The sequence below is a fragment of the Dama dama genome, chromosome 33 (genome assembly GCF_033118175.1).
Source record: "Dama dama isolate Ldn47 chromosome 33, ASM3311817v1, whole genome shotgun sequence".
NCBI classification, from domain to species: domain Eukaryota; kingdom Metazoa; phylum Chordata; class Mammalia; order Artiodactyla; family Cervidae; genus Dama; species Dama dama.
The window spans coordinates 3,476,879-3,504,123 of record NC_083713.1 but is presented as its reverse complement, the minus strand read 5'-3'; the positions used below and the strand labels follow the sequence as shown (position 1 = coordinate 3,504,123).

General features: G+C 38.6%; 1 protein-coding gene across 1 annotated transcript in view; it reads left to right on the top strand.

Annotated features, from left to right (window-relative positions):
* OCA2 (OCA2 melanosomal transmembrane protein) overlaps nt 1-27,245 on the top strand; it is a 245,469-nt gene that overhangs the window by 160,599 nt on the left and 57,625 nt on the right. The window contains exon 18 of the mRNA XM_061135017.1: nt 1,691-1,799. Coding sequence (XP_060991000.1) covers nt 1,691-1,799 — 109 coding nt within the window. The remainder of the gene's footprint in view (nt 1-1,690; nt 1,800-27,245) is intronic.

Sequence of the window (27,245 nt, the reverse complement as noted above, 5' to 3'; positions counted from 1 at the left end):
CTCAGATGGTCAGGGTTAGGGAAGGCAGGTGTGGCTCTGATACTTTTTTGGCCTCAGGTTTAAACAGACCCTGTGTGGTTCTGGTCACAAGTTAGGGATGAGACTACCTCTGTGTGTACCTGGTGAACAAGGACTGGAGAGCTACCCTCATTATTTCTCAAACTTTTCATTGTGATGATCCCAGATAATCAAATGGTAAAATTTGATTGATATCCCAAAATAACAAAGCACAAAATTTTGGTCATCTTGTACCAGCTGAGTGACTCTGACTTCCCTGATCCCTTATTTCCAGTGTTGGAGTTGGCATGGTAATAGCCAGTTTTCTATGCTTAGCTTGGCCCAATGAGATGCCAGGCTCCTTTCCTTCCGATTCTGCATCACAGACTCATTTAGCAAAATTGGCTTCCTTGGAGGGTGAATGGAAAGATGAGTGGGGGCCAGCCAAGCTCCAAGTCTTGGCAGTGGGTGGGAAAAGAAGATAGTGGCCCCCAAGGCAACCCCAAAGCCCGTGACCAGGGGGCCAGGATCTGCTGCCAAAGCCACTGTGACACAGAGGGATATGCTTATGATTTTTGTGACAGCAGCTTTAACTGTGTGACCACAGGCAATCAAGAGAGGAAATCTATCTCTGTCTCTACCTATACCCATACCTACACTCAAGTCTGTGTCTGACCATGTCCATGTCTATACCCTTGTCTATACTAATTTCTGTGTCTATGTCTATCTCTATATCTTTATCTATGTCCATATCTTATGCGTAGCTCTGTCTATATCTACCTACACCTAGATCTGTATTGATAACCTTATTTATATTTACATCTAGACTTGGATCCTAGACATAGACCAACAAACAGAGGTGCTGGTGGGACCACACTGAAGAAAATACACAGTGCAGTTGTTGGTTCACATGGTGAAGTGTGATTCACTTTGGGACCTGGTTAGATGTGCCTTGAGTAGAAGCATCTGTCTGCTTGTTGGGACCTTACTGCCTGCCCCAGGGGCACACAGCCATGGCCCTCAGAGCACAGAGCCCTTTGGGAACCTTGCCCTGTCTTGCCCTGTGGCTCAGGCTCACTGGAAGGAGGTCTTCAACTCCAAAGTTAATGAAGGTGCTCTTCCCCTCACCCCCTGAATGCTGGGAGCAGGATCCATATGTGTCATTTGGTGACTCGGGGATTGCTAAGTGCATTCAGCAGTAGTCCAGTTATTGCAAGAATGTTTTAACCTCAGTGCCACGTGAATGCAGCTTTGCATAATAAACGGAAAGGTGAACTAAAAGACTATGAACACATAAAACCTGTGGAAATGCACGTGTCTTGAAGGGCCAAGTCTCTGGAGGTTATGTGTTGGCTCCCCAGTGGCTTTATCTCATGTAATGCTGGCAGTGGGGTTGGGAACAGCTTAGCATCTCTGTGTCATATTGAAAAATCTATTTAGTCATATGTCATATAAAAGTGTTTAACTATATTTTAAATTTATTGTGTTAATTTTTCATAGATTTTGACTTCAAGATTCTGTAATGTGGTAGTGTTGAATCTGTACCCATGAACTTACCATCTCTCAAGTTCAGGATGTTTTATTTTTCATCATAAGGAGTAATTTGTAGTGATTCAAATCACATAGGATTGTGGACACATTGCAGAAATTATGTTGCATTGAGTTACATGAGTTGTGTTTTCCTCTCTTACAGCACAGGATATCAGATAAGACTCTGCTCGCCAAATGCCTGACAGTGTTGGTATTTGTTATCTTCATGTTTTTTCTCAATTCATTTGTCCCTGGTGTTCATCTTGATCTTGGTGAGTCTAATTTTTTTGCTTAGCTTTTGTTTATGGGCTTTTCAAGTGATATCACAATCTGAAAGTTTTCAAAGCTTGTTTCCAGACATTGGTGAGGGCTTAGAGGGGTAGTTTTCTGGAGGAGAGGAACAGGAGGAAAGTAGAGAGAGACATCATAGTGCCATGGGTCCTCAGCTGCTCTAGGTTGAACATTAGAAGGGATAGAGAGCAAGGTGGATAGCATCATACTTAATAATTTTGGATCTGATCTTCAAATTGTTACCTCAGAAGCACCTCCAGAAAAGATAAGAGGCCACTGAAAAGATATTTCAGCAAGGCCACAGTCCAGCAGATTGTACAACCCGATCTGATGGTTAGATTAGAGACTGTTAGTGAAAGGGCCGGAGATTTATAAGAAATCTACACTGGTCCCTCGCCTTACTCGAAGGCACATCCATTTCCCCCTGCAGCAGGACTCTGGTCTCCCACCTGCTCCTGTGGGTTTCTCTTCTCTTGCTTTCACAATCCGATGGCTCTCACTTTGTACTTTCTCAAGGGGTAGGTTGCATGACCCATCTCCACCTGACACATGGCCATCTTGCAGAATGAACTCACCAGATATCTTGTTTACCCTGGCATTCTTCCACTGTCCATCGACGTTTTTCATGCTTCTTAGATCTTTTTAATTGATTTAATAGTTATCTCTATAGCCTATTGTATCTTTATTTAAAACAAAATAAAACCATTTCCAAAACTCACCTCAAATAAAATTTTTACCTATGGCTTTCCTTAAAAAATGAGCTCTTCTAAAATGTTTTTATAAAATTTAATTTACTACAACATTTGAAGAATATAACTTCTGTAGAAAGCAAGGACTCTTAACTGTGTAAAATAGATGAATATCATGGGAAGACTTAGTTATTCAAACGACAGCATTGCTCCTTTGGTTCTTGGTTACCACTAAGACTCTTTATATCTCTAAAGATTAAATGAATACTACAAAACTGGTAGTTTGTGGGCAGAAGGATTCCATCAGCTAATTCTTTAGGTGTTCACAGGTTATTTTGTTTCTTTTCTTTTTTTCTTCATGTTCACAAAATTTACTAAGCTTGAAGGAAAGTTATTGTCTCAGATACAGAAGCTTTCAAACTTAAACACGTTGTAAAACTCTATCTAAACTTTACTGTCATACCTTCAATTGTTTTCTTACAATTTTTAATTAAAGTTGGTTGAATTACAATGTTGTGTTACTGCTGTATGGCAAAGTGACTCAATTTTACACATATATATTGTCTTTTTGTATTATTTTCCATTATGGTTTTTCACAGGATATTGAATACCATTCCCTGGGCAATACAGTAGGACATTGTTTTGTTTCTAATTTTGTTTGAGATCATAGTTTAAAGGAACACATCATGCATTTTAAAGACTGAAAAAATGTATTGAAGTTTGCATGGAATTTTGTTAACATTTGACAGTGGTCTTTGTATAAATAACAATACTTTAAAAAGTTAGTCACATCTTTTACCATATCTATGGGGTTGAAGGGTTTATTTTGTTTCTGCTTTTAAATCTTGTGTTTTTGGTTAGGATTGTGGATAAGTTATTTTATCTGGGGATCCTAGAATACATAATCTGTATGTTTGCATGTTTGCTGAAATAGTAAAGAGGTTGACCTGGAGAAAAGTTTGATTAGCAAATATTTAAAATAGAATACAGTTTTCTTAGAGTTACAGTAACTCTCTTGATGGGAACAGGGGCAAACTTAATACAGGATCCTCCCAGGGCTTCCGTGGACAGATCATTTGTCCTTGGTGAAGTGCCGTATTGAACATGACATGCTGGGTAAGTTGAAGCAAAATACAATGTAATGCCATGTAACATGAGGTGCTATCACATTACACAATGTGTATCATGTACCATGTGACACCATATAACTCAATGTGATGCCACATGACAAGGTGGTATCACACAAGGTGCACCGTGTGACACAGTGTGATGTCACATAATACAAGGTGGTGTCATATAGCACTGTGTCATGTCATGTAATAACACATGACATCATATAACACATTCCTTTATTTAAACATCATAACCTAAACACAACAGTGATTATCATACTCTTTTTCCCGCTAATTTTATTTTTAAAATTATCATAGGGCAAAATTGATTTTTCTTTTCAAATTCAAAATTCTATGAACTTTAACAAAGATGTATATTTATGTAACTGCCACTATAATCAGAATACAGAATAGTTTTATCACCATCTCCCAATTTCTTTGTATTATTCTTTTGTATCACCCTTTGCCTTAATCCTGGTGATTCATCACTATATTTTTGTCTTTTGTAGAATGTCATATACATGGACTCAGGCAACTTTTGGGACTGACTTTTCTCTCTCATATTCATCCATGTTATTGTGGGTATCAATAGTTCATTCTTTTTGTTGTTGAGTAGTCTTCCATGGTATGGAGATACCAGTTTGTCTATCCACTGGCCCATTGAAGGACATTTGGGTTGTTTCTAGTTTTTGGTAATTGTGAGTAAAGCTACTTCAAACATACATGTCATGGTTTTGTGTAAACTTAAGTTTTTATTTCTCTTGGGTAATTACCTAAGAGTGGGACTGCTGGATCATATTGTGAGTGTGTATTTAGCTTTAAAAGGAACTGCTGCACCATTTTCCAGAGTGACTGTAGTACTTTGCACTTCCACAGTAGTGTATGGGAATTACAGCAGCTGTATATCTTCATTAGCACTCGGAAGAGGTGATATAGACTATGTCTTAAATCTAGAACTCATGTGTTGTTATAATCTTTGTTTACCTCTCTGTCCCCTGGTATCCCCTACCCCAGCTAGATTCAGGGTATGGTCCATGCCATCTAAGCTTTTCTCTGCTCAGCGCCTTGTGTTAATGCCTGACGCATTAGTAGATAGAAGATATAGGTTAATATGATGCATGTACAAACTTCTTATTCTTTTAGATTCCAATTTCATTACTGTGATTTCATGTGTGGTTGACTCATCCTCGGCTCTCTAGGGAGCAAAAGCCTCTTGTGGGGATTCTTCATTGGGGAAATGATACCAGGGAAGAGAAGTAAGGGACAGAGAAGCAGAGTAGTGAAAGGAGTGAGTTAAAATAAGTCTGAATCATTATCTGATCACATTATGGGTTCATAGGATTATCTGAGAAGAAATATGAGATGTTTCTTAGGACTGTCGGTGGGGTTGTAGCATTACCCATTGGTGCCCATCATCCATTAGTTCAAGTTCTTTCCTATGGAATACCAAGTTATGGTACATCTAGCTAATGAATGCATGAAGGGCATGCAACCGAGGAGCCCCTGCTGGGAAGCAGGTGTTGGTACATGGATTCAGGGGCAGACTTGGTCAGGGTACAGCTAGGTATGAGAGCATATTTACATAGAACTAGCCACTGTCACAGACTTCCAGTGAGTGACAGGAGAACCCTAAAGAACCCAAAGATATGCAAGAGGTGGACGATAATGAAGAGAGAAAAGCCCATGGTCACAATTCATATGCATCTGGCAAAGAAATAGTTTCCTAATGTGCAAGTATTTTTTATCTGTTAATAAGACACACTGAAATTAACTCCAGATTGCTCAAGCAGTTATGCAGAGACAGGTTCATAGTCTCCACATGATGTTCTTGGGTGTCAGATATGTTTCAAAACTCTGATCTTTTTTTTATATTTTACAAAGCCATGAGCACACACTGAATTGTGTATATTAATAACACCCCTGCGGGGTTCCAGGACAGTGCCCTGTCCTTCCAGGATTAATAATTCTGTAGTGAAACTTGAATATTTTCTACAAATGGGATAAATTATGACTGCAAATAGCCTCATTTCAGTTCAAATCAGATTTTGTTGTATGTTGACATAAAATATAAAAAATTTGCTTCCACAAACTTTAAGATTCTAAAATCTAAATTCTAAAATTGTGGATAACTGATTATCAAAATTATAAGAGTCTGTGAGCTGGCTTCAAAATTTTACCTTTGTCTTTACAATTTATAATCTTGATTAATAATTTTCTAGTTCTCCTTCTCTGATAATTAGTTCACAGTATTCCCCTAGGTTTTCTCACAGTAAGTTTGATTAGATTTCATTTCTGGAGTTATTTCTGTAACTATTTCCTTGATGTTGTTTCAAAATTGCTGGTGTTGTCAGTGGCAGAGAAATTTTATTGTCTTTGTTAAAGTATTGTTAGCTACCAACAAAACAATATACTTGATATTAAGCAAAATAGGGAATTATTAGAATGATACTGGAGACTTCCTTGCTGTCCAGTGGTTAGGACTCCTCACTTCTAATACGGGAGGTGCAGATTTGATATCTGATTGGGAAACTAAGATCCCACATGCCATGCAGTGTGGGCAAAAAGAAAGACAAATAACTAAAATAAAACATAGAAAAAGAATGATACCTGCTAACCAAGGGACAGGAGGTTACATTGTTGAGTTCCCTTTGTAATTGAGCTATGTGGTTTATTTAAAATTGATGCACTTTTATGTATACATGCTATAGTTCAACTAAAATGTTTATAACATAATTTAATGAATATATTCACTATATCATTCAGATGGCATACTCAGACTTGGTGGTGGTGGTTTTGTTGCTGAGTTGGGTCTGACTCTTGTGATCCCATGGACCATAGCCCACCAGGCTCCTCTGTCCGTGGAATTTCCCAGGCAAGAATGCTGGAGTGGGTTGCTATTTCCTTCTGAGTGAACTCACTATTGGGCAAGATGGAGGAATCCATGAGGGGTACAGTGGTATCCCAGGCCAGTGTTTGTGTGTATATGTGTGCGTGTGTGTGAGAGAGAGCATCTTTCTAGGAACTAAGAAAGATGTGATGACAAAGCACCTTGACAAGAGCTGTGTGACCTTCAGTGAAAGTAGGGAGTAGTGCAAAATAATGAATGTTGTGAGTCCTCGTGCCCAGATTCCATCTCCTGCTGGGCCTCCCCGTAGCAGAGCATACCTGGGGTCCTGGGTATGACAACCTCCTGATGTGATCCATGCAGGAAGAGAGCAAGAGAGGATGCAGGAGCATGAAGAGGGGCGGCAGCTCAGCGGGGTCCTGTGCACTTACATTTTCCCATCAGTATTGATTGAAAGTTTAGTTGCAGCAAAATGATTAGAAATAGAATCACTTACTTTTACATTACCTTTATTTTCTCAATCTCAATTATGTAAAAACTACTGACACTGTAATCAAGGTGTTTCCTAAGCCTGATTGGAAGCTACACAGAAGTTCCCAGGTGTTGAAATGGAGCCACAAGCTTCACACTGAGCTTTGACATCAAAACCGCTGCTGAATGTTTGTGGCCGCATCCCTAGATGGACTAGGGTGAGGGCAAAACTAAGGCCAGGTTACCCTGGCTCAAAGCATGGCTCTAGTACTTAGTTTTTTCTTTTTTTTTCCCCCCATTATTATTATTTTAAAAATTTATTTGCAGTTGTTTGATGCCCATGGGCACCTGCAGGCTGCCTCAGTGCTCTCTGTAAGGATGCCGTGAGGACTGAATCACCTCACACAGGCAGAAGTCTTGGAAACAGTGCACCTAGCGCTGGATTAAGTGTGATGTGAATGAACAGTTTATGCTGATTGTTAAGTAACTCAGGAAAATACAAGATGATGAAAAATGGCCTTGTTTTGCTGGGTTTTAAAGGGAAACTAGATAGAAGAGGACTTTTCTCGTGAGAGGGCAGCTTGCAGACTATATGTACAGTAATGACATGCTCCCTCCTTTTGGTCTCAGGCCCTAGAACTTAACTCCTTGGTGATTCTCCTCATTGTCACCTTCGAATATAACTCATCCCACGCTGCCTGTCTTACTTGCCTAACCAACTGTGTACCGGGAACTCCCTAAGAGCAGGCTTAAGCTTGTACCCTGGAAGTTCAATGCTTGAGTCAATGACAAGTTTAGTGGTAGATTTAAAACTACCCCCTGGACACTCTTAGTGTTTCTTTTTAGCTGAAATTCCTTAATTATATGTGATAAATCTTATGTGGTCTATTTTAGGTAGTCAATGGCTAACACAATCTAGTGATACCTCACCAAAGGAGGCAGGCAGGGTGGTTTGTACTCTATACAGTATGCACAGCCCATTCACGAGTTTCTGTGGTTTGAAGGATGAACATGAGGTATGTAACTGTTGAGATATTCTGTAGAGATGCACCCTGAGTGGCTTAAGACTATAGGTTATCTCATCTTAACTTGAGGTAGTGGATTCATCAGAACAGTATTGTTTATGACCAAAGGCACCTGAAATATGTTCAGAGCTGGACCAGGTACAGTATTTTTTTTTTTTTTTTTAATAAAAGACTACAAGGTTCAGATAGAACATAGTCAAATTTTATCTCTGAGCACATGAGACAGATCACCTTTTGGGAAGAGGTTTCACCTGTGATTTTAGGTAGTGAAAGCATCTAATTTTGGTTACAAAAGCAAACCTCAATAAATGTTATGTATTAGAAAGGGAAGAAAAAAAAAAAAAAAGCAAACTGAGCACATGAGAAGAGTCTACCTTGGTGCGAGGGAAAGGCATCCTCCCAGACTGGCTGGATTTTGGTTTTGCCCCCAACAAGCCATGTGGCCTGAGAAAAACTGTTAATTATTTGGAGCCTCTGGCTTTCCTCCTGAGCAGGGCTGCTACAAGGTGACCAGGACATCTGAGCCAGAAGGCTGCTCAGTGAAAGGCAGGAGTCTTGTTTTGCTCTCCTCTGAATCATATTGCCCAGGGCTTTAGGAACAGGGATAAAGTCACCTACTTAGCTCCTTGTTTTGCACTGAAGCTTGACCCTGCAGGAAATTTGAGTGAGAAAGTACAGAACCGCTTAGCATAGATTCTGCTTTAAGGAATGGAAGAGCTCTTGATGAAAGATTAATGCCCAAGGAGGGGGTTGATAGAAGAGCAACAGGATAAAAATAGCCCAGGTAAATGTTACTTTTTATCTTTAGCCATCTCTACCCAACCACACTTTTAATTTTTAAGAGTCTCAATGGTACATTGTTAGAATTTGTAGTAGAATGTGAAGCTGGAAATTGTGTTGTTCCCCTTAGCAGTCTTATTTTCCAGCATGCTATAAAAGAGATACCACTTCATCCTTTATGACTAGCTACCATTGAGGAGCTAGCTCTGAGTGAGAACAGAATGAAACGTTACTGACAGTGGCCTGGGGGGACACATTAGAAAGTGCTGCTTCGATTCCTCAGTGAAGGCACTAATTGCCAATCAGATGTACTTATGCACAGGCAGTTTGATAAGTAGGTGCTCTAGAGAATTTAGAGCAACTTTGTCAGGCAGACAAAGTTGCATGCATGGAAAAATCAGGCATTCCAGCTACTTTGCTTAGAAAACTTCAGTGATTTCTTTCTGCAGAATGAGGTCCCACCTCCTTTGGAAAATGATAATGCACTTCCCAATCAGGATATCTTTCTTTCATTATGGTACAAAATATATATCACAAAGTTTGTCATTTGATCTATTTTAAGAGTACAATTCAGCGGTGCTAATCACATTCACAATGTCATTTAACCATTACCACAGTTTATTTTTAAAACTTTTCATCACCCCAGATAGAAACTTTGTAACCATAAGCATTAATTCCTCATTCTCTTCCCCTCAGCCCTCAATGCTTGGTACCCTCTAATCTGCCTTTTGTCTCTATGAATTTGTCTATTCTAGATATTTCATATAAGTGGAATCATAAAATATTTGTTCTTTTGTGTCTGATTTATCTCAGAATAATGTTTCCATGGTTCACTGATGCTCTTGCATGTATCAAAACTTCATTCTTTTTATGGATAAATAATCTCTGTTTTATGTATATGCCATATTTTGTTTATATGTTTATCTGTCAATGGACATTTGGGTTGTTCCAGATTTTGACTGTTGTGAAGTCCCCAATTTAATTTCCTTTTGAGTGTACACCTGAGAATAGAATTTTTGGGTCATATAGTAGCACTATGTTTAGGTTTTTGACAATCTGGAAAACTATTTCACACAGCAATTTCACTGTTTTACATTCCCACTAGAAATATATAAGGGCTCCAGTTTTGCCACCTCCTCTCCGATACTTGCTGTTTCTATTTTCTCTAATTATAACAATCCTAGTAAGTGTAAATGGTATCTCACTATGGCTTAGATTTGCATTTTCCTAATGACTAATGATGATGAGCATTACAGAAATGTCTACTCAAGTCCATTGCCCATTTTTATTGATAAATTGTGTTGTCTTTTTGTCATTGTGTTTTATGTATTTTTATATTCTCCTTATTAAACCATTATCAGTTATATGATTTGCAAATATTGTCTACTATTCTATAGGTTGTCTTTTCACTTTCTGATAACGTCTTTTTTTTTCTTTTTCTTTTTTAATTGAAGGATAATTGCTTTACAGAATTTTGCTGTTTTCTGTCAAAGCTCAACATGAATCAGCCATAGGTATACATATATCCCCTCTCTTTTTAACCTCCCTCCCGCTCCCTCCCCATCCCACCCCTCCAGGTTGATACAGAGCCCTGTGTGAGTTTCCTGAGCCATACCACAAATTCCCATTGGCTATATAATTACATATGGTAATGCAAGTTTCCATGTTACTCTTTCCATACATCTCTCCCTCTCCTCCCCTCTCCCCATGTCCATAAGTCTATTCTCTATGTCTGTTTCCCCATTGCTGCCCTGTAAATAAATTCTTCAGTACCATTTTTCTAGATTCTGTATATATGTGTTAGAATATGATATTTATTTTTCTCTGACTCACTTCACTCTGTATAATAGGTTCTAGGTTCCTTTTAATGGCTGAGTAATATTCCATTGTGTATATATACCACAACTTCTTTATCCATCATCTGTTGATGGACATCTAGGTTGCTTCCATGTTCTAGCTATTGTTAATAGTGGTGCAGTGAACAGTGGGAGACATGTGTCTTTTTCAATTTTGGTTTCCTCAGTGTATATGCCTAGGAGTGGGATTGCTGAGTCATATGGTTGTTCTATTCCTGGTTTTTAAAGGAATCACCATGCAGTTGTCCTTAGTGGCTGTATCAGTTTACATTCCCATGAAGAGTGCAAGAGTGTTCCCTCTTCTCCACAACTTCTCCAGTCTTACTGTTTGTAGACTCTTTGATGAGGGCCATTCTGACTGGTGTGAGGTGATATCTCATTGTGCTTTTGATTTGCATTTCTCTAATAATGAGTGAAGTTGAGCATCTTTTCATGTGTTTGTTATCCATCTGCATGTCTTCTTTGGAGAAACGTCTGTTTAGGTCTTTTTCCCACTTTTTGACTGTGTTGTTTGTTTTTCTGGTATTGAGTCATATGAGCTCCTTATATATTTTGGAAATTAATCCTTTGTCAGTTATTTCATTTACTATTAGTCTCTCCCATTCTGAGGATTGTCTTTTCACCTTGCTTGTAGTTTCCTTTGCTGTGCAAAAGCTTTTTTTTAAGTTTAATCAGGTCCCACTTGTTTACTTTTGTTTTTATTTCCATTACTCTAGGAGGTGAGTCATAGAGGATCTTGCTTTGATTTATATCATTGGTTGTTCTTCCTATGTTTTCCTCTAAGAGTTTTATAGTTTCTGGTCTTACATTTAGGTCTTTAATTCATTTTGAGTTTATCTTTGTGTATGGTGTTAGGAAGTGTTCTAATTTCATTCTTTTACATGTAGCTGTCCAGTTTTCCCAGCACCATTTATTGAAGAGGCTGTCTTAGCCCTATTGTATATTCTTTCCTCCTTTGTCAAAAATAAGGTACCTATATGTGTATGGGTTTATTTATGGGTTCTCTGTCTTGTTCCATTGGTCTATATTTCTGTTTATGTGCCAGTACCATACTTTCTAGATGACTGTAGATTTGTAGTATAATCTGAAGCCAGGAAGGTTGATTCCTCCAGCTCCATTCTTCTTTCTCAAGATTGCTTTGGCTATTCAGGATCTTTTGTGTTTCCATATGAATTGTGAAATTTTTTGTTCTAGTTCTGTGAAAAATGCCATTGGTAATTTGATAGGGATTGCATTGAATTTGTAGATTGCATTTGGTAGTATAATCAGTTTCACAATATCGATTCTTCTACTCGGGAACATGGAATATCTCTTCATCTGTTTATGTCGACTTGATTTCTTTCATCAGTGTCTTATAATTTTCTGTGTAGAATTATTTTGTCTCCTTAGGTAAGTTTATTCCTAGATATTTAATTCTTTTTGTTGCAATGGTGAGTGGGATTTATTCCTTAAATTCTCTTTCTGATTTTTCATTGTTAGTATATAGAAATGCAAGTAATTTCTATGTATTGATTTTGTATCCTGCAACTTTGCTAAATTCACTGATTAGCTCTAGTAATTTTCTGATACTAGCTTTAGGATTTTCTATGTACAATATCATTTCATCTGCAAACAGTGAGACCTTTACTTCCTTTCTGATCTGGATTCCTTTTATTTCTTTTTCTTCTCTGATTGCTGTGACTAGGACTTCCAGAACTATGTTGAATAATAGTGATGAAAGTGGACACCCTTGTCTTGTTCCTGATCTTAGGGGGAATGCTTTCAGTTTTTTACCATTGAGAATAACATTTTCCATAGGCCTATCATATTTGGTCTTTACTATGTTGAGGTAGGTTCCTTCTATGCCCATATTTTGAAGAGTTTTAATCATAAATGGGTGCTGAAATTTGTCAAAGGCTTTTTCTGCATCTATTGAGAATATCATATGGTTTTTATCTTTCAGTTTGTTAATATGGTGTACCACATTGATTGATTTGTGTATATTGAAGAATCCTTGCATTCCTGGAATAAACACAATTGATCATGGGGTATGAGCTTTTTTGATGTGTTTCTGAGTTCTGTTTGGTAAAATTTTGTTGAGGATTTTTGCATCTATCTTCATCTGTGATATTGGCCTGTAGTTTTCTTTTTTTGTGTTGTCTTTGTCTGGTGTTGGTATCAGGGTGATGGTGGCATTATAGAATGAGTTTGGAAGTGTTCCGTCCTCTGAAATTTTTTGAAAGAGTCTTAGAAAGATTTCTTTAAATGTTTGATAGAATTCTCCTGTGAAGCCATCTGGTCCTGGGCTTTTGTTTTTTGCAAGATTTTTGATCACAGCTTAAATTTCAAAGCTTGTAATTAGGTTGTTCATAATTTCTATTTCTTCCTGGTTCAGTCTTGGAAGATTGAACTTTTCTAAGAGTCTGTCCATTTCTTCCTGATTATCCATTTTGTTGGCATATAGTTTTTCATAACAGTCTCTTATAATCCTTTGTATTTCTGCATTGTCTGTCATAACCTCTCCTTTTTCATTTCTAATTTTGTTGATTTGATTCTTCTCTGTTTTTTTCTTGATGATTCTGGCTAAAGGTTTCTCAGTTTTGTTTATCTTCTCAAAGAACCAGCTTTTAGTTTTATTAATCTTTACTATTGTTTCTTTCACTTTGTTTTCATTTATTTCTGCTCAGATCTTTATGATTTCTTTCCTTCTACTAATTTTGGGTTTTTTTTTTTTTTTTGTTCTTTTTCCAGTTGTTTTAGGTGTAAGTTAAGTTGTCTATTTGATGTTTTTCTTGTTTCTTGAAGTAGGGTTGTATTGCTATAAACTTTCCTCTTAGAGCTGCTTTTGCTGCATCACATAGGTTTTGAGTTGTCATGTTTTCGTTGTCATTTGTTTGTAGAAATTTTTTTATTTCCCCTTTGATTTCTTCAGTAACCTGTCGGTTATTTAGAAACATGTTGTTTAATCTCTGTGTATTTGTGTTTCTTACAGTTTTTTTTTTCTTGTAATTGACATCTAATCTCATAGTGTTGTGGTCAGAGAAGATGACTGATATGATCTCAATTTTCTTAAATTTATGAGGTTTGATTTGTGACCCAACATGTGGTCTATCCTGGAGAATGTTCCATGTGCACTTGAGAAGAAGGTGCATTCTTCTGTATTTGGATGGAATGTCCTAAAGATATCAATGAGATCCATCTTATCTAACATATCATTTAAGACTTGTGTTTCCTTATTAATTTTCTGTTTTGATGCTCTGTCCATTGGTGTGAGTGGGGTGTTAAAATCTCCTACTATTATTGTGTTACTGTCAATTTTTCCTTTTATGTCTGTTAGTGTTTGTCTTATGTACCGAGGTGCACCTATGTCAGGGACATAGATATTTACAATTGTTATGTCTTCCTCTTGGATTGATCCCTTGATCATTATGTAGTGTCCTTTCTTATCTCTTGTAATATTCTTTATTTTAAGGTCTGTTTTGTCTGATATGAGGATTGCTACTCCAGCTTTCTTTTGCTTCCCATTTGTGTGGAATATATTTTTCCAGCCTCTCACATTCAGTCTATATGTGTCTTTAGGTCTGAAGAGGGTTTCTTGTACACAGTGTATGTATGCATCTTGTTTTTGTATCCATTCAGCCAGTCTGTGTCTTTTGGTTGGAGCATTTATTCCATTTACATTTAAAGTAATCATTGATATATATGTTCCTATTGCCATTTTCTTAATTGTTTGGGGTTGATTTTGTAGATCTTTTTATTCTCTTGTGTTTCTCAACTATATAAGTCCCTTTCACATTTGTTGTAAAGCTGGTTTGGTGGTACTGAATTCTCTTAACTTTTGCTTGTATGAAAAGCTTTTTATTTCCTCCAACAATTTTGAATGAGATCCTTGCTGGATACAGTAATCTTGGGTGTAGATTTTTCCCTTTTAGTACTTTAAATATATCATGCCATTCCCTTCTGGCCTGCAGAGTTTCTGCTGAAAGATCAGCTGTTAAGTGTATGGGGTTTCCCTTGTAGGGTACTTGTTGCTTCTCCCTTGCTGCTTTTAATATTCTTTCTTTGTGTTTAGTCTTTGTTAGTTTGATTAGTATGTGTCTTGGCATGTTTCTCCTTGGGTTTATCCTGTATGGAACTCTTTATGCCTCTTAGACTTGATTGTCTATTTCCTTTTTCATGTTGGGGAATTTTTCAACTATAATCTCTTCAAAAATTTTTCATACCCTTTCTTTTTCTCTTTTTCTTTGGGGACCCCATATAATTTGAATGTTGGTGCATTTGATATTGTCCTTGAGGTCTCTGAGACTATCCTCAGTTCTTTTCATTCTCTACTTTATTCTGATCTTTAGAAGTTATTTCCACCATTTTATCTTCCAGCTCACTGATTAGTTCTTTTGCTTTAGATATTATGCTATTGATTCCTTCTAGAGTATTTTTAATCCTAATAATTGTGTTGTTTGTCTCTATATGTTTATTCTTTAATTCTTCTAGGTCTTTGTTAATTGATTCTTGCATTTTCACCATTTTGTTTTCAATGTTTTTTTTTTATCATATTTACTATCATTATTCTGAATTCCTTTTCAGGTAGTTTGCCTATTTCCTCTTCATTTATTTGGGCTTCTGTGTTTCTAGTTTGTTTCTTCACTTGTTTAGTATTTCTCTGCCTTTTGATTATTATTATTTTTTTAAACTTCTTGTGTTTGAGAGCTCCTTTTCCCAGGCCTCATGGCTGAATTCTTTCTTCCTTTTGGTTTCTGCCCCCCCATGGTTGGTCCAGTGGTTTCTGTAAGGTTCCTATAGGGTGAGATTTGTGCGAGTTTTTGTTTGTTTATTTGTTTGTTTTCCCTCTGATGAGCAAGGCTGAGTGAGGTGGTCCTCCCGTCTGCTGATGATTTGGTTTGTATTTTTGTTTTGTTTGTTGTTTAGATGAGGCGTCCTGCACAGGGTGCTACTGGTGGTTGGGTGATACTGGGTCATCTTTTATTCAGGTGGTTTCCTTTGTGTGAGTTCTCACTATTTGCTACTCCCTAGGGTTAGTTTTATGGTTGTCCAGTGTCTTAGAGTCAGTATTCCCACTCCAAAGGCTCAGGGATTGATCTCTGGTCAGGAATGAAGATTCAAGTGGTTCGTTATGTCATTAAGTGAGATTAAAACAAATATCCAAAAATGAGAAAGCAAAGATGAACCCCAGACAAGTGGCAGTTACAAAATCAGGCAAATAACAATTAAAATAATGGAATATACACATATACATATACACCCATGAGTAAAGTCAAAACAGTCCAACAAAAATAAAGTACAGTAGATTGACCTGGTGAAGAAAGGAAATCAAAAATTGCATTTTCTTGTTAAGAACAAAACTAAGTAAAATAGACTTTTGGACTCTGTGGGAGAAGGCGAGGTTGGGATGTTTTGAGAGAACAGTATAGAAACATGCATATTATCTAGGGTGAAACAGATCCAGCCCAGGCTGGATGCATGAGACAAGTGCTCAGGCCTGGTGCACTGGGAAGACCCAGAGGAACTGGGTGGAGAGGGAGGTGGGAGAGGGGATCGGGATGGGGAATACATGTAAATCCATGGCTGATTCATGTCAATGTATGACAAAAACCACTACAATATTGTAAAGTAATTAGCCTCCAACTAATAAAAATAAATGAAAAAAAAAAAAAGCACAAAGCAGAAAACAAAACTAAAGCAAGGTGTCAAGTGGGGAATAAAGCAATGAAAACAAAACTAACAAATATGTTGAGAGGAAAGGAAAGAAAGAAAAGGAAGAAAGAATAGATATGCAAAGTTAAATAGAGGTAGATGAAGAAGATTTATATACATGAAGGATTAACTGCAAGGGGAAAAGAACAGTAAAAAAGGAAAACAAAGGGATAAATGTATAAAAAACAATAGGTTTTAAAAAATTGAAAGTTAAAATTATAAAAAGGAGGAAAGAAAAAAATGGAAGAAGAAAGAAAAAAGGAAAAAAAAACCAAACAAACAGAAAACGCCACAGAAGTGCAAAAGCCCAATATAGATGCAGAGGCTTATAATAACAATAAAAATTGTGACTGAATATACACATATACATATACACCCATAAGAAAAATCAAAACAGTCCAACAAAAATAAAGTTCAATAGTTTGACCCAGCAAGCAAAGGAAACCAAAAATTATGTCTACCAGAAGAAAACTAACTAAAGCAGAAACTGGAAAACAAAATGAAAGCAAGGTGCCAATTGGGGAATAAAGCAATGAAAATAAAACTATCAAATATGTTGAGAGGAAAAGGAAGAAAGAGAAGAATGAAAGAATAAGTATGCAAAGTTAAATAGATGTAGATAAAAAAGATTTATATACATTAAAGATTAACCACAAAGAGAAAAACGCAGTAGGAAAAACAAAGGAATAAATGTAGAAAAATAATAATAGGTTTAAAAAATTAAAAATTAAAATTAAAAAAAGAGAAAAAAGAAAAAAGGAAAACTCCCCAGAATGGCAAAAGCTTAGCATAGAGGCAGAGGTTTATAACAACAATAAAAAATGTGGCTGACAAAGATAAAAAAAGCTCAGAAGTTTAATTAGATTGCATAGTGCCAATAAAAGCAACAACTACAATGGGGGGTGGGCAGAGAAAAAAGATCCAAAAGAATCTACAGAACAAGTCAAAACGTAAGAATAATAAATGTTTCTCTTGAGTCATGGCTGTCAGAGTCCTTTCTCTTGCTGGGAGTCACAGTCCACCTCACCTCCCTAGGATGCCCTCCAACACAGAAGTGCATGCAGAACACCAGCTGAGACCTCTGGACCTGTTATGAGGGCAGCTCAGGTTCTAATGTGGTCCTACTCCTCTGTGTTCTTGCTTCAAGTGTCCACAGCTATCAGAACTAGTGCATTTTCTTTTGTGGGAGCTTTTAGTGATCTTTTATAGATTCCATAGACACAGTCTGCCTAGTTGATCGTGTGGATTTAATCTGCAGCTTGTACAGCTTGGTGGAAAGGTTTTGGGTCTTCTTCCTTAGTCATACTGCCGCTGGGTTTCAATTGTGGTTTTATTTCCACTTCTACATGTAGTTCATCCACTGGGGTTTGCTCCTGAGGCTGCCCTGGAGGACTTGGTTTGGCCCTGTGAGGGTCAGGTGTGGGGGTGATGCAGCTGCTTGGATTGCAGGGGTTCTGGCAGCACCAGGTACTCAGGGGAGTTGGCGGCTTGGGCAGCAGGAAATATAGTGCTCTAGAAGGGTATGGCAACTGGTATTGGCCAATATGCTCCAGTATTCTTGCCTGGAGAACCCCCTTCCCTGACAGAGAAGCCTGGCAGGCCACAGTCTACAGGGTTGCAAAGAGTCGGGCACTACTGAAGCAATCCTGTGTGCATAGAGGCAAGACTGTTTTTGCCTGTGGTAGCTCTGTCCCAGTGAGAGTTGAGCATGAAGATGGCACAGCTGCTTGGCTTGCAGGGACCCTGGCAGTGCCAAGTGTGCAGGGACATGGACTGCCTGCAATGCAGGAGTTATGGCCCTATCAGAGGCTTTTTTCAAGCCTTTTGTAGCTGGCAATCAGAAGGCCTTTTATAGCCAGTTTTTCTTCATCGCTCTGCAGGTTCAGGCACTTAGAGGGCTCCCTTGCCTGAGGTCCTTCTCTGTTGTTTGGTATGTCGGGCACATAGAGGGGCCCCGCTGGCTTGGGTCCTACTCTGTAGATCGGTGGCATCAGGCACTTAAAGAGGCACCCTTGGTGGGGTCCTACTCTGTAGTTCAGCCCACCAGTCACCTAAAGGAGCACCATGGGTGGGGTCCTACTCTGTAGTTCAGTGCATCAGGTGTTTGGTGGGCCAGCCTCTCTAATGGTCAACTGCCAATGCTGGCGTGTGGGGGAGAGAGGCTGTAGTGATGGCTTCACCTGGTACACATGACTCAGCAGTATTGCCTTGTTTCCATGGCTGCCTGGCTTTCCTCCACAGGCATTTCCCACCACAATCTCTTCCCTCACATCACCTTGATCTGTCTCTCAGCAGTCAACAGCAGCCCTCACCCTGGGATTGCTCCACAATCCCTAAACTCCAGCTCCCAGTCGCTGCACCTTCCAGGGGACTGGTGTCCCTTCTGGGGTATGTATGGCTGTGGCGAGGACTGTATGATTCTCATTCCATTTAGGCTGCCACAGATAGCTGTTTCCCTCTCAGCCTTAAATGTTTTTCCTCTGACTCAGACAATTGCCCTGATGTGGGGATAGAACTCCTGCTTCAGTTCCCCCACCCACCAAGGGCAGGTCCAGTCCTACTAACACTTCTGTTTTCTGCCCCAGTTCCTTCATCCTACCGAGTTTTGCATGGTTCTATATATTCTTTTCCACTGGTCAGGTACTCCTGTCCACTGTCAGCTGGTGTTCTGCATACACTTCTGTGTCAGAAGGTTTTTTCCTGATGTATCCATGGAGAGAGATGTACTCCACTGCTGGGGTCTAGCCTCAGCAGGATCCAGGGGATACCCTCAGGATGAACAGCGTCGTCGAGAAAACGAGAGAGAGAGAGAGAGAGAGAGAGAGAGAGAGAGAGAGAGAGAGGGAGAGAGAGGGAGAGACGGAGAGAGAGAGAGAGAGAGAGAGAGAGAGAGACCAGACTGGGGGGTGGGGGTGGGGTGGGGGTGTAGTAGAGTCTGGCAGTCTGGCAATGCTTTATTTTTTACCGTGGCTTTTATACCCTAAATTGGTACATTTCTAAGGGGAAGATAGTTTAATATTACATCAGCTTGTTCTTCACGAAACCAGGCTGTTTTCTGCATGCTTCTTTGTTTATGAGGGTCTTGTACATTATCTTCTGGCCTTGGGGCCTATTGACATTTTGTGACCTAGGTGAATGCAAAGCTGTTTTCGGTAATCTATTCTTTAATGAACACAAAGGTCAGTCCTTTTGCAGAAGTTATCAGTTAAATTTATCTAAAAGGTTTACCACACAAAGACTCTGCAGCTCCAGCGAGGCAGCACCTGTTTAGCATTCCTGGTTAAAATTAACAATTCTAAATTCTTATTTTTCTAAATCTTTAACTAGAGCTTTTAGACTAATATTTTTATGTCCTCTAATAGGGCTTCTTCACTCCCGAAGGGCTCTGTACCTATTAGGGCCTTTGTGTGATCAGGTTCTTTATGCTGTTCATGATTAAGGTGTTGTGAGCAGTCATGTGCATTAGTACGCATTTGCCAAGCAGGCTAGAATGCCAGCAAAGGGGTCTAAATTGAAACACTCCTTTCATCCTGGATAATCTTATAGGATACCGCCTTCCAGGGGACATGTTGATTAAAGTTCTAAGTTGATTCTATTTGGAGAGAAATCGGGGAAGGCCTTCTACCTGTGTCACAGAAATTAGGGAGTAGTCTAATATAGCAAGCATCAGAAAGACAGAGATCATCTTTAAGGTGAGCGCCGGGGCAGCTTTTTGAAATTCCTGAAGTCCTGATCTGCCTTGCTTGTCAGGCCTTCTCCTCATGACCTTGTCATGGGTGGGATCTCGTGTGCTGGCTCCCGGCACTCCACACCCACCTACTCCTCCACCATCTTGTTCTCTCTGATAATGTCTTTTGATGCACAAAAAGTTTTAATTTTGATGAAGTCCAATTTATTTTTTCCTATGTTGTTTGTGTTTTACTATCATGTCTAAGAATCCATTGCTAAATCCAAGGTCAGAAAGATTTACCTTTATGTTTTCTTCTAAGACTTTTATGGCTTTAACTTTCACTGATACGTTCGGAGTTAATTTTGTATATGGTGTGATGAAGGGGTCCAACTTTATTCTTTTGCATGTGGAAATTCAGTTGTCCTAGCTCCATTTGTTGAAGAGATGACTCTTTTTCCATTGAATGGATGTGACAGCCTTCTCAAAAATCAATTGGTCATAGAAATATGGGTTTATTTATGGACTCTAAATTCTATTCCAGTACCCCACTGTTTTTTATTACTGTAGCTTTGTAGCAACTTTTGAAATTAGAAAATATGAGTTCTCTGACTTTGCTCTTTTTCAAATGGTTTTGGCTGTTTGGGAACCCTTGAAATCCCATGATTTTGAGAGTTGGATTTTCCATTTATGCAAGGAAAGCATTTTGTTAGAAATTATGCTTAATCTGTAGGTCTCTTTGGGTCATATTAACATCTTAGAAATATTAAGGTTTTCTACCCATAAAGATGGGATTTCTCTTTGTTAATTTCTTTTTCCAGCAATGTTTCTAGTTTTCAGTGTACAAATCTTTTACCTTTCCAGTTTATTTATTCCCTGGTATTCTATTCTTGGGCTTCCCTGATGGCTCAGACAGTAAAGAATCTGCCTGCAATGCAGGAGAGCTGAATTTGATCCCTGGATTGGGAAGATCCCCTGGAGAAGGAAATGGCAACCCCACTACAGAATTTGTGCCTGGAAAATAACAAGACAGGGGCGCCTAGTTGGCTACAGTCTATGGGGTTGTAAAGAAATGGACACAACTGAGGGCTAACACTTTTGCTTTTTTCTATTCTTTTAGATGCTCTTAAAATGCAGTTGCCTACTTATTTTTTCCGGATAACTTATTACAAATATATAGAAATGCAACTGATACTTGTGCATTGATTTCATACCCTGCAAATTGTTTGTTGCTTTTTTCTGGATTCTTTTTCTGGAGATTTTCTATGTATAAAACCATGTCATCTGTTAGTATTTAGTTTTACTTCTTTCTTTCCAACTAAGAGACCTTTTATTTCTTTTTCTTGATATTTTTTTTCTGCATTGAAGTTCCAGTTCAGTGTTGAATAGAAGTGATAAAAGTGGGCATACTTATTTTGTGCATGATCTTAAGCTAAAGCTTAAGCTTTCATCATTTCACTAATGAGTATGGTGTTTGTTAGCTGTGGGTTTTTTGTAAAGTTCCTTTATTGTGCTGATGAAGAAACTTCCCTTCTATTCTTATTTTTCTGGATATTTTTAATTATAAAGATTCTGGATTTTGTCAAATACCTTTTCTGTGTCAATTGAGATAATCAGATTATTTTTTCCCTTTCATTCTATTAAAGTGGTGGTGTTGTTCAATCACTCAGTCATGTTCAACTTTTTGTGACCCCATGGACTGTAGCACGCCAGGCTTCCCTGTCCTTCACTATCTCCTGGACTTTGCTCAAATTTGTGTCCATTGAGTCAATGATGCCATCCAACCTACTCATCCTATGCTGCACCCTTCTCCTCCTGTCTTCAATCTTTTCCAGCATCACGGTCTTTTCCAATGAGTTGACTCTTCGCATCACAACCTTTTCCAATGAGTTCACTCTTTGCATCAGGTGGCCAAGGTATTGGAGTTTCAGCTTCAGCGTCAGTCCGTCCAATGAATATTCGGGACTGATTTCCTTTAGGATTGACTGGTTTGATCTCCTTGGAGTCCAAGGGACTCTCAACAGTCTTCCCCAACACCACAGTTCAAAATCATCAATTCTTTTGCATTAAGCCTTCTTTATGTTAGGTCCATGAATCAAGGCAAATTGGAAGTGGTCAAATAGGAGATGGCAAAAGTGAATGTAGACATTCTAGGAATCGGCGAACTAAAATGGACTGGAATGGGTGAATTTAACTCAGATGACCATTATATCTACTACTGTGGTCAGGAATCTCTTAGAAGAAATGGAGTAGCCATCATGGTTAACAAGAGAGTCTGAAATGCAGTACTTGGATGCAATCTCAAAAACGACAGAATGATCTCTGTTCGTTTCCAAGGCAAATCATTCAATATCACAGTAATCCAAGCCTATGCCCCAACCAGTAACAGTGAAGAAGCTGAAGTTGAACGGTTCTATGAAGACCTACAAGACCTTTTAGAACTAACACCCAAAAAAGATGTCCTTTTCATTATAAGGGATTGGAATGCAAAAGTAGGAAGTCAAGAAACACCTGGAGTAACAGGCAAATTTGGCCTTTGAGTACGGAATGAAGCAGGGCAAAGGCTAATAGAGTTTTGCCAAGGGAACGCACTGGTCATAGCAAACACCCTCTTCCAACAACACAAGAGAAGACTCTACACATGGACATCACCAGATGGTCAACACCAAAATCAGATTGATTATATTCTTTGCAGCCAAAGATGGAGAAGCTCTATACAGTCAGTAAAAACAAGACTGGGAGCTGACTGTGGCTCAGATCATGAACTCCTTATTGCCAAATTCAGATTTAAATTCAAGAAAGTCGGGATAACCACTAGACCATTCAGGTATGACCTAAATCACATCCCTTATGACTATACAGTGAGAGTAGGAAATAGATTTAAGGGACTAGATCTGATAGACAGAGAGCCTGATGAACTATGGACGGAGGTTGGTGACATTGTACAGGAGACAGGGATCAAGACCATCCCCATGGAAAAGAAATGCAAAAAGGCAAAATGGTTGTCTGAGGAGGCCTTACAAATAGCTGTGAAATGAAGAGAAGTGAAAAGCAAAGGAAAAATGGAAAGATATTCCCATTTGAATGCAGGGTTCCAAAGAATAGCCAGGAGAGAAAAGAAAGCCTTCCTCAGTGATCAATGCAAAGAAATAGAGGAAAACAACAGAATGGGAAAGACTAGAGATCTCTTCAAGAAAATTGGAGATACCAAGGGAACATTTCATGCAAAGATGGGCTCAATAAAGGACAGAAATGGTATGGACCTAACAGAAGCAGAAGATATTAAGAAGAGGTAGCAAGAATACACAGAACAACTGTCGAAAAAAGATCTTCATGACCCAGATAATCACAGTGATGTGATCACTGACCTAGAGCCAGACATCCTGGAATGTGAAGTCAAGTGGGCCTTAGAAAGGATCACTACGAACAAAGCTAGTGGAGGTGATGGAATTCCAGTGGAACTATTTCAAATCCTGGAAGATGATGCTGTGAAAGTGTTGCACTCAATATGCCAGCAAATTTGGAAAACTCAGCAGTGGCCACAGGACTGGAAAAGGTCAGTTTTCATTCCAATCCCTAAGAAAGGCAATGCCAAAGAATGCTCAAACTACCACACAATTGCAGTCATCTCACATACTAGTAAAGTAATGCTCAAAATTCTCCAAGCCAGGCTTCAGCAATACATGAACCGATAACTTCCAGATGTTCAAGCTGGTTTTAGAAAAGGCCAAGGAACCAGAGATCAAATTGCCAATATCCACTGGATCATCGAAAAAGCAAGAGAGTTCCAGAAAAACATCTATTTCTGCTTTATTGACTATGCCAAAGCCTTCGACTGTGTGGATCACAATAAACTGTGGAAAATTCTGAAAGAGATAGGAAAACCAGACCACCTGACCTACCTCTTGAGAAACCTGTATGCAGGTCAGGCAGCAACAGTTAGAACTGGTCATGGAACAACAGACTGGTTCCAAATAGGAAAAGGAGTACGTCAAGGCTGTATATTGTCACCCTGCTTATTTAACTTCTATGCAGAGTACATCATGAGAAATGCTGGGCTGGAAGAAGCACAAGCTGGAATCAAGATTGCCAGGAGAAATATTAATAACCTCAGATATGCAGATGACAGCACCCTTATGGCAGAGAGTGAAGAGGAACTAAAAAGCCTCTTGATGAAAGTGAAAGAGGAGAGTCAAAAAGCTGGCTTAAAGCTCAACATTCAGAAAACTAAGATCATGGCATCTGGTCCCATCACCTCATGGGAAATAGATGGGGAACAGTGAAAACAGTGTCAGGCTTTATTTTTTGGGGCTCCAAAATCACTGCAGATGGTGACTGCAGCCATGAAATTAAAAGACGCTTACTCCTTGGATGGAAAGTTATGACCAACCTAGATAGCATATTAAAAAGCAGAGGCATTACTTTACCAACAAAGGTCCGTCTGGTCAAGGCCATGGTTTTTTCAGTGGTCATGTATGGATGTGAGAGTTGGACTGTGAAGAAAGCTGAGCGCCGAAAAATTGATGCTTTTGAACTGTGGTGTTGGAGAAGACTCTTCAGAGTCCCTTGGACTGCAAGGAGGTCCAACCAGTCCATCCTGAAGGAGATCAGTCCTGGGTGTTCATTGGGAGGACTGATGCTGAAGCTGAAACTCCAATACTTTGGCCACCTGAAGCAAACAGTTGACTCATTGGAAAAGACCCTGATGCTGGGAGGGATTGGGGGCAGGAGGAGAAGGGGACGACAGAGGATGAGATGGCTGGATGGCATCACTGACTCGATGGGCATGAGTTTGAGTAAACTCCGGAAGTTGGTGATGGACAGGGAGGCCTGGCGTGCTGCGATTCATGGCGTCGCAAAGAGTCATATACGACTGAATGACTGAATTGAACTGAACTGATTTTTTATTTTTTATTTTTAGCCTTAATTTCTATGTGGGTTTTCCTTTGGCTCAGATAGGAAAGAATTTGCCTGCAATGCAGGAGACACAGGTTCTATCCCTTGGTCAGGAAGATCGTTTGGAGAAGGGAATGGCTACCTATGTCAGTATTCTTGACTGGGAAATCACACAGACATAGGAGCCTGGTGGGCTACAGTCTGTGGGGTTGCAAAGAGTCAGACACAACTGAGTGACTAACACTTTCACTTTTCATTGTCCACATAGCTAACTTTTGTTTATGATTCAATAAATGGATCAAAGTAATTTTTTTTTCATTTATTTTTATTAGTTGGAGGCTAATTACTTTACAATATTGTAGTGGGTTTTGTCATACATTGACATGAGTCAGCCATGGAGTTACATGTGTTCCGCATCCCGAAATTTTTTTTTGCTTGTGAATATTCAATTGTTTCAGCACCATTCATGAAAATAATTACAATTTCTTCACTGAACTGTTGTTGAACTTTTCTTGCAAATCATCTGACCTTTAACTTGTGGGTGTATTTCTGGGCTCTCCATTGATCAGTTTGACTGTATTATTGTACCACTATACTGTTTTGATTAGGTAATGTATGTTCTCTAATTTTGCTCTTCCTTTTCAAGTTTGTATTGGCTATTCTAGGTCCTTTGTATTTCCATATAAGTTCTGGAAATTCTACAAAACATTCTTAGGAAAAACTAAAGAAGACCTTAATAAATAGAGACATATACCATGTTCATAGACTTCTTAAAGACTGAATATTGTTAAAATGCTAATTCTTCCCAATTAATCTGTATGTGGCCCTCAAAGGTGTCTACATCCTAATATGTGATGTTAATACCTGTGTATGTTATGTCACATGGCAGAAGGGACTTTGCAGGTAAAATTAAGGTTACAAACCTTAAAACAGGGAAATTTCCCTAGATTATCCAGGAGTGCTCAATGTAATAACATTGGCCCTTAAAATGGAAGTGGAAGAGAAGAGAGTTAATTGGAGAGATGCAGCAGGAGAAGCGGGAGAGATTTGAATTGTGAGAGTGACTTGACTTGACCCACCATTGTTGTCTCTGAAGACAGAGGAAGGGAGTCACGAGGTAGAAATGTGGGTGGCTTCTTAAAACTAAGAACAACTCCTGGGTAATAGCAAGTAAGAAAGTAGGGACTTTAGTTTGCATTGAATTATATCTACAATCAAAATAAGCAGGGACTGAATTATGTCTATAATTGAAATAAGTAAGGAAACAGTTTTTGTCCTGAAGCCTCTAGAAAGAAATGCAGCCCTGCCAACACCTTGATTTGTTTTGAGGCCCTAATTAGAGACCAACCAAGCTCATCATACTTCTGATCTATGAAAACCATGATATAATAAAGAGGTGCTATTTCAAGCCACTACATTTGTAGTACTCTGTGATGGCAGCTATAGAAAACTAGCACTTTTTATGTCTGTATAATCTAAAGCCATATTGCTGATCTTATTCTTGATATTGGCATTTTCTTTTTCCTTTTCACTTTTCATCCTATTTAGATTGACAAAGCTTTACCAATCTTCTTGATCTTCTCAAAGAACCAAGTTTTGGTATTATTGCTTTTTGCTAACAATTTTCTACCTTCATTTCATTGATTTCTGATCCAGCACATTTTTTTTTCTACTTATTTTGAGTTTTATTTGCTTAGAAAAAAAAATGTGCTCAACCTATTTGAACAAAAACTTTATGAAAGAGCATATATGAATGGCAAATAAGTACATGAAAAGGTGCTTAACATCATTAGTCATTAGAGGGATGCAATTTGAAATCATAATGAGATGCCATTTTATGCCCACTGGAAAATAAAAAAAAAAAAAATCTAAGTGTTGAAAATATGGACAAATGGGCATTCCTATATACTACTGGTAGAATTGTAAAATGTTGCAACCATTTTGGGAAGCAGTTTCACAGTTTCTTAAAACACAAGTATTTCATATAATATTAGCCTATCATATAATCCAGCAATTCCACTCCTAGATATTGATCCAAGATAACTGAAATAATGCACATACAGATAATTTATATGAAAGTTCATAGCACATTCATTTGTAATAGCCAACCACTGGAAGCAATGCAAATGTCTATCAAAGGTGAATGAGTATGTGCACTGTGGCATAGCCATACTTAACAAAAAAGAAGAATGAAATACTAACACTGAAGAATTGAAGAATGAACACACCAATGTTGAAGAATCTTAAAATAATTGTGTTGAATGGAAGCAGTCTGTTAATAAAATACATGTTGTATGATTGTGTTTATAGAAGATATAAAAACTATACAGTGAAAGGAAAGCAATGAACCGTCTCTTGGGTGTGGGATGGGGTGACAGGAGGAAGGAGACGGAGA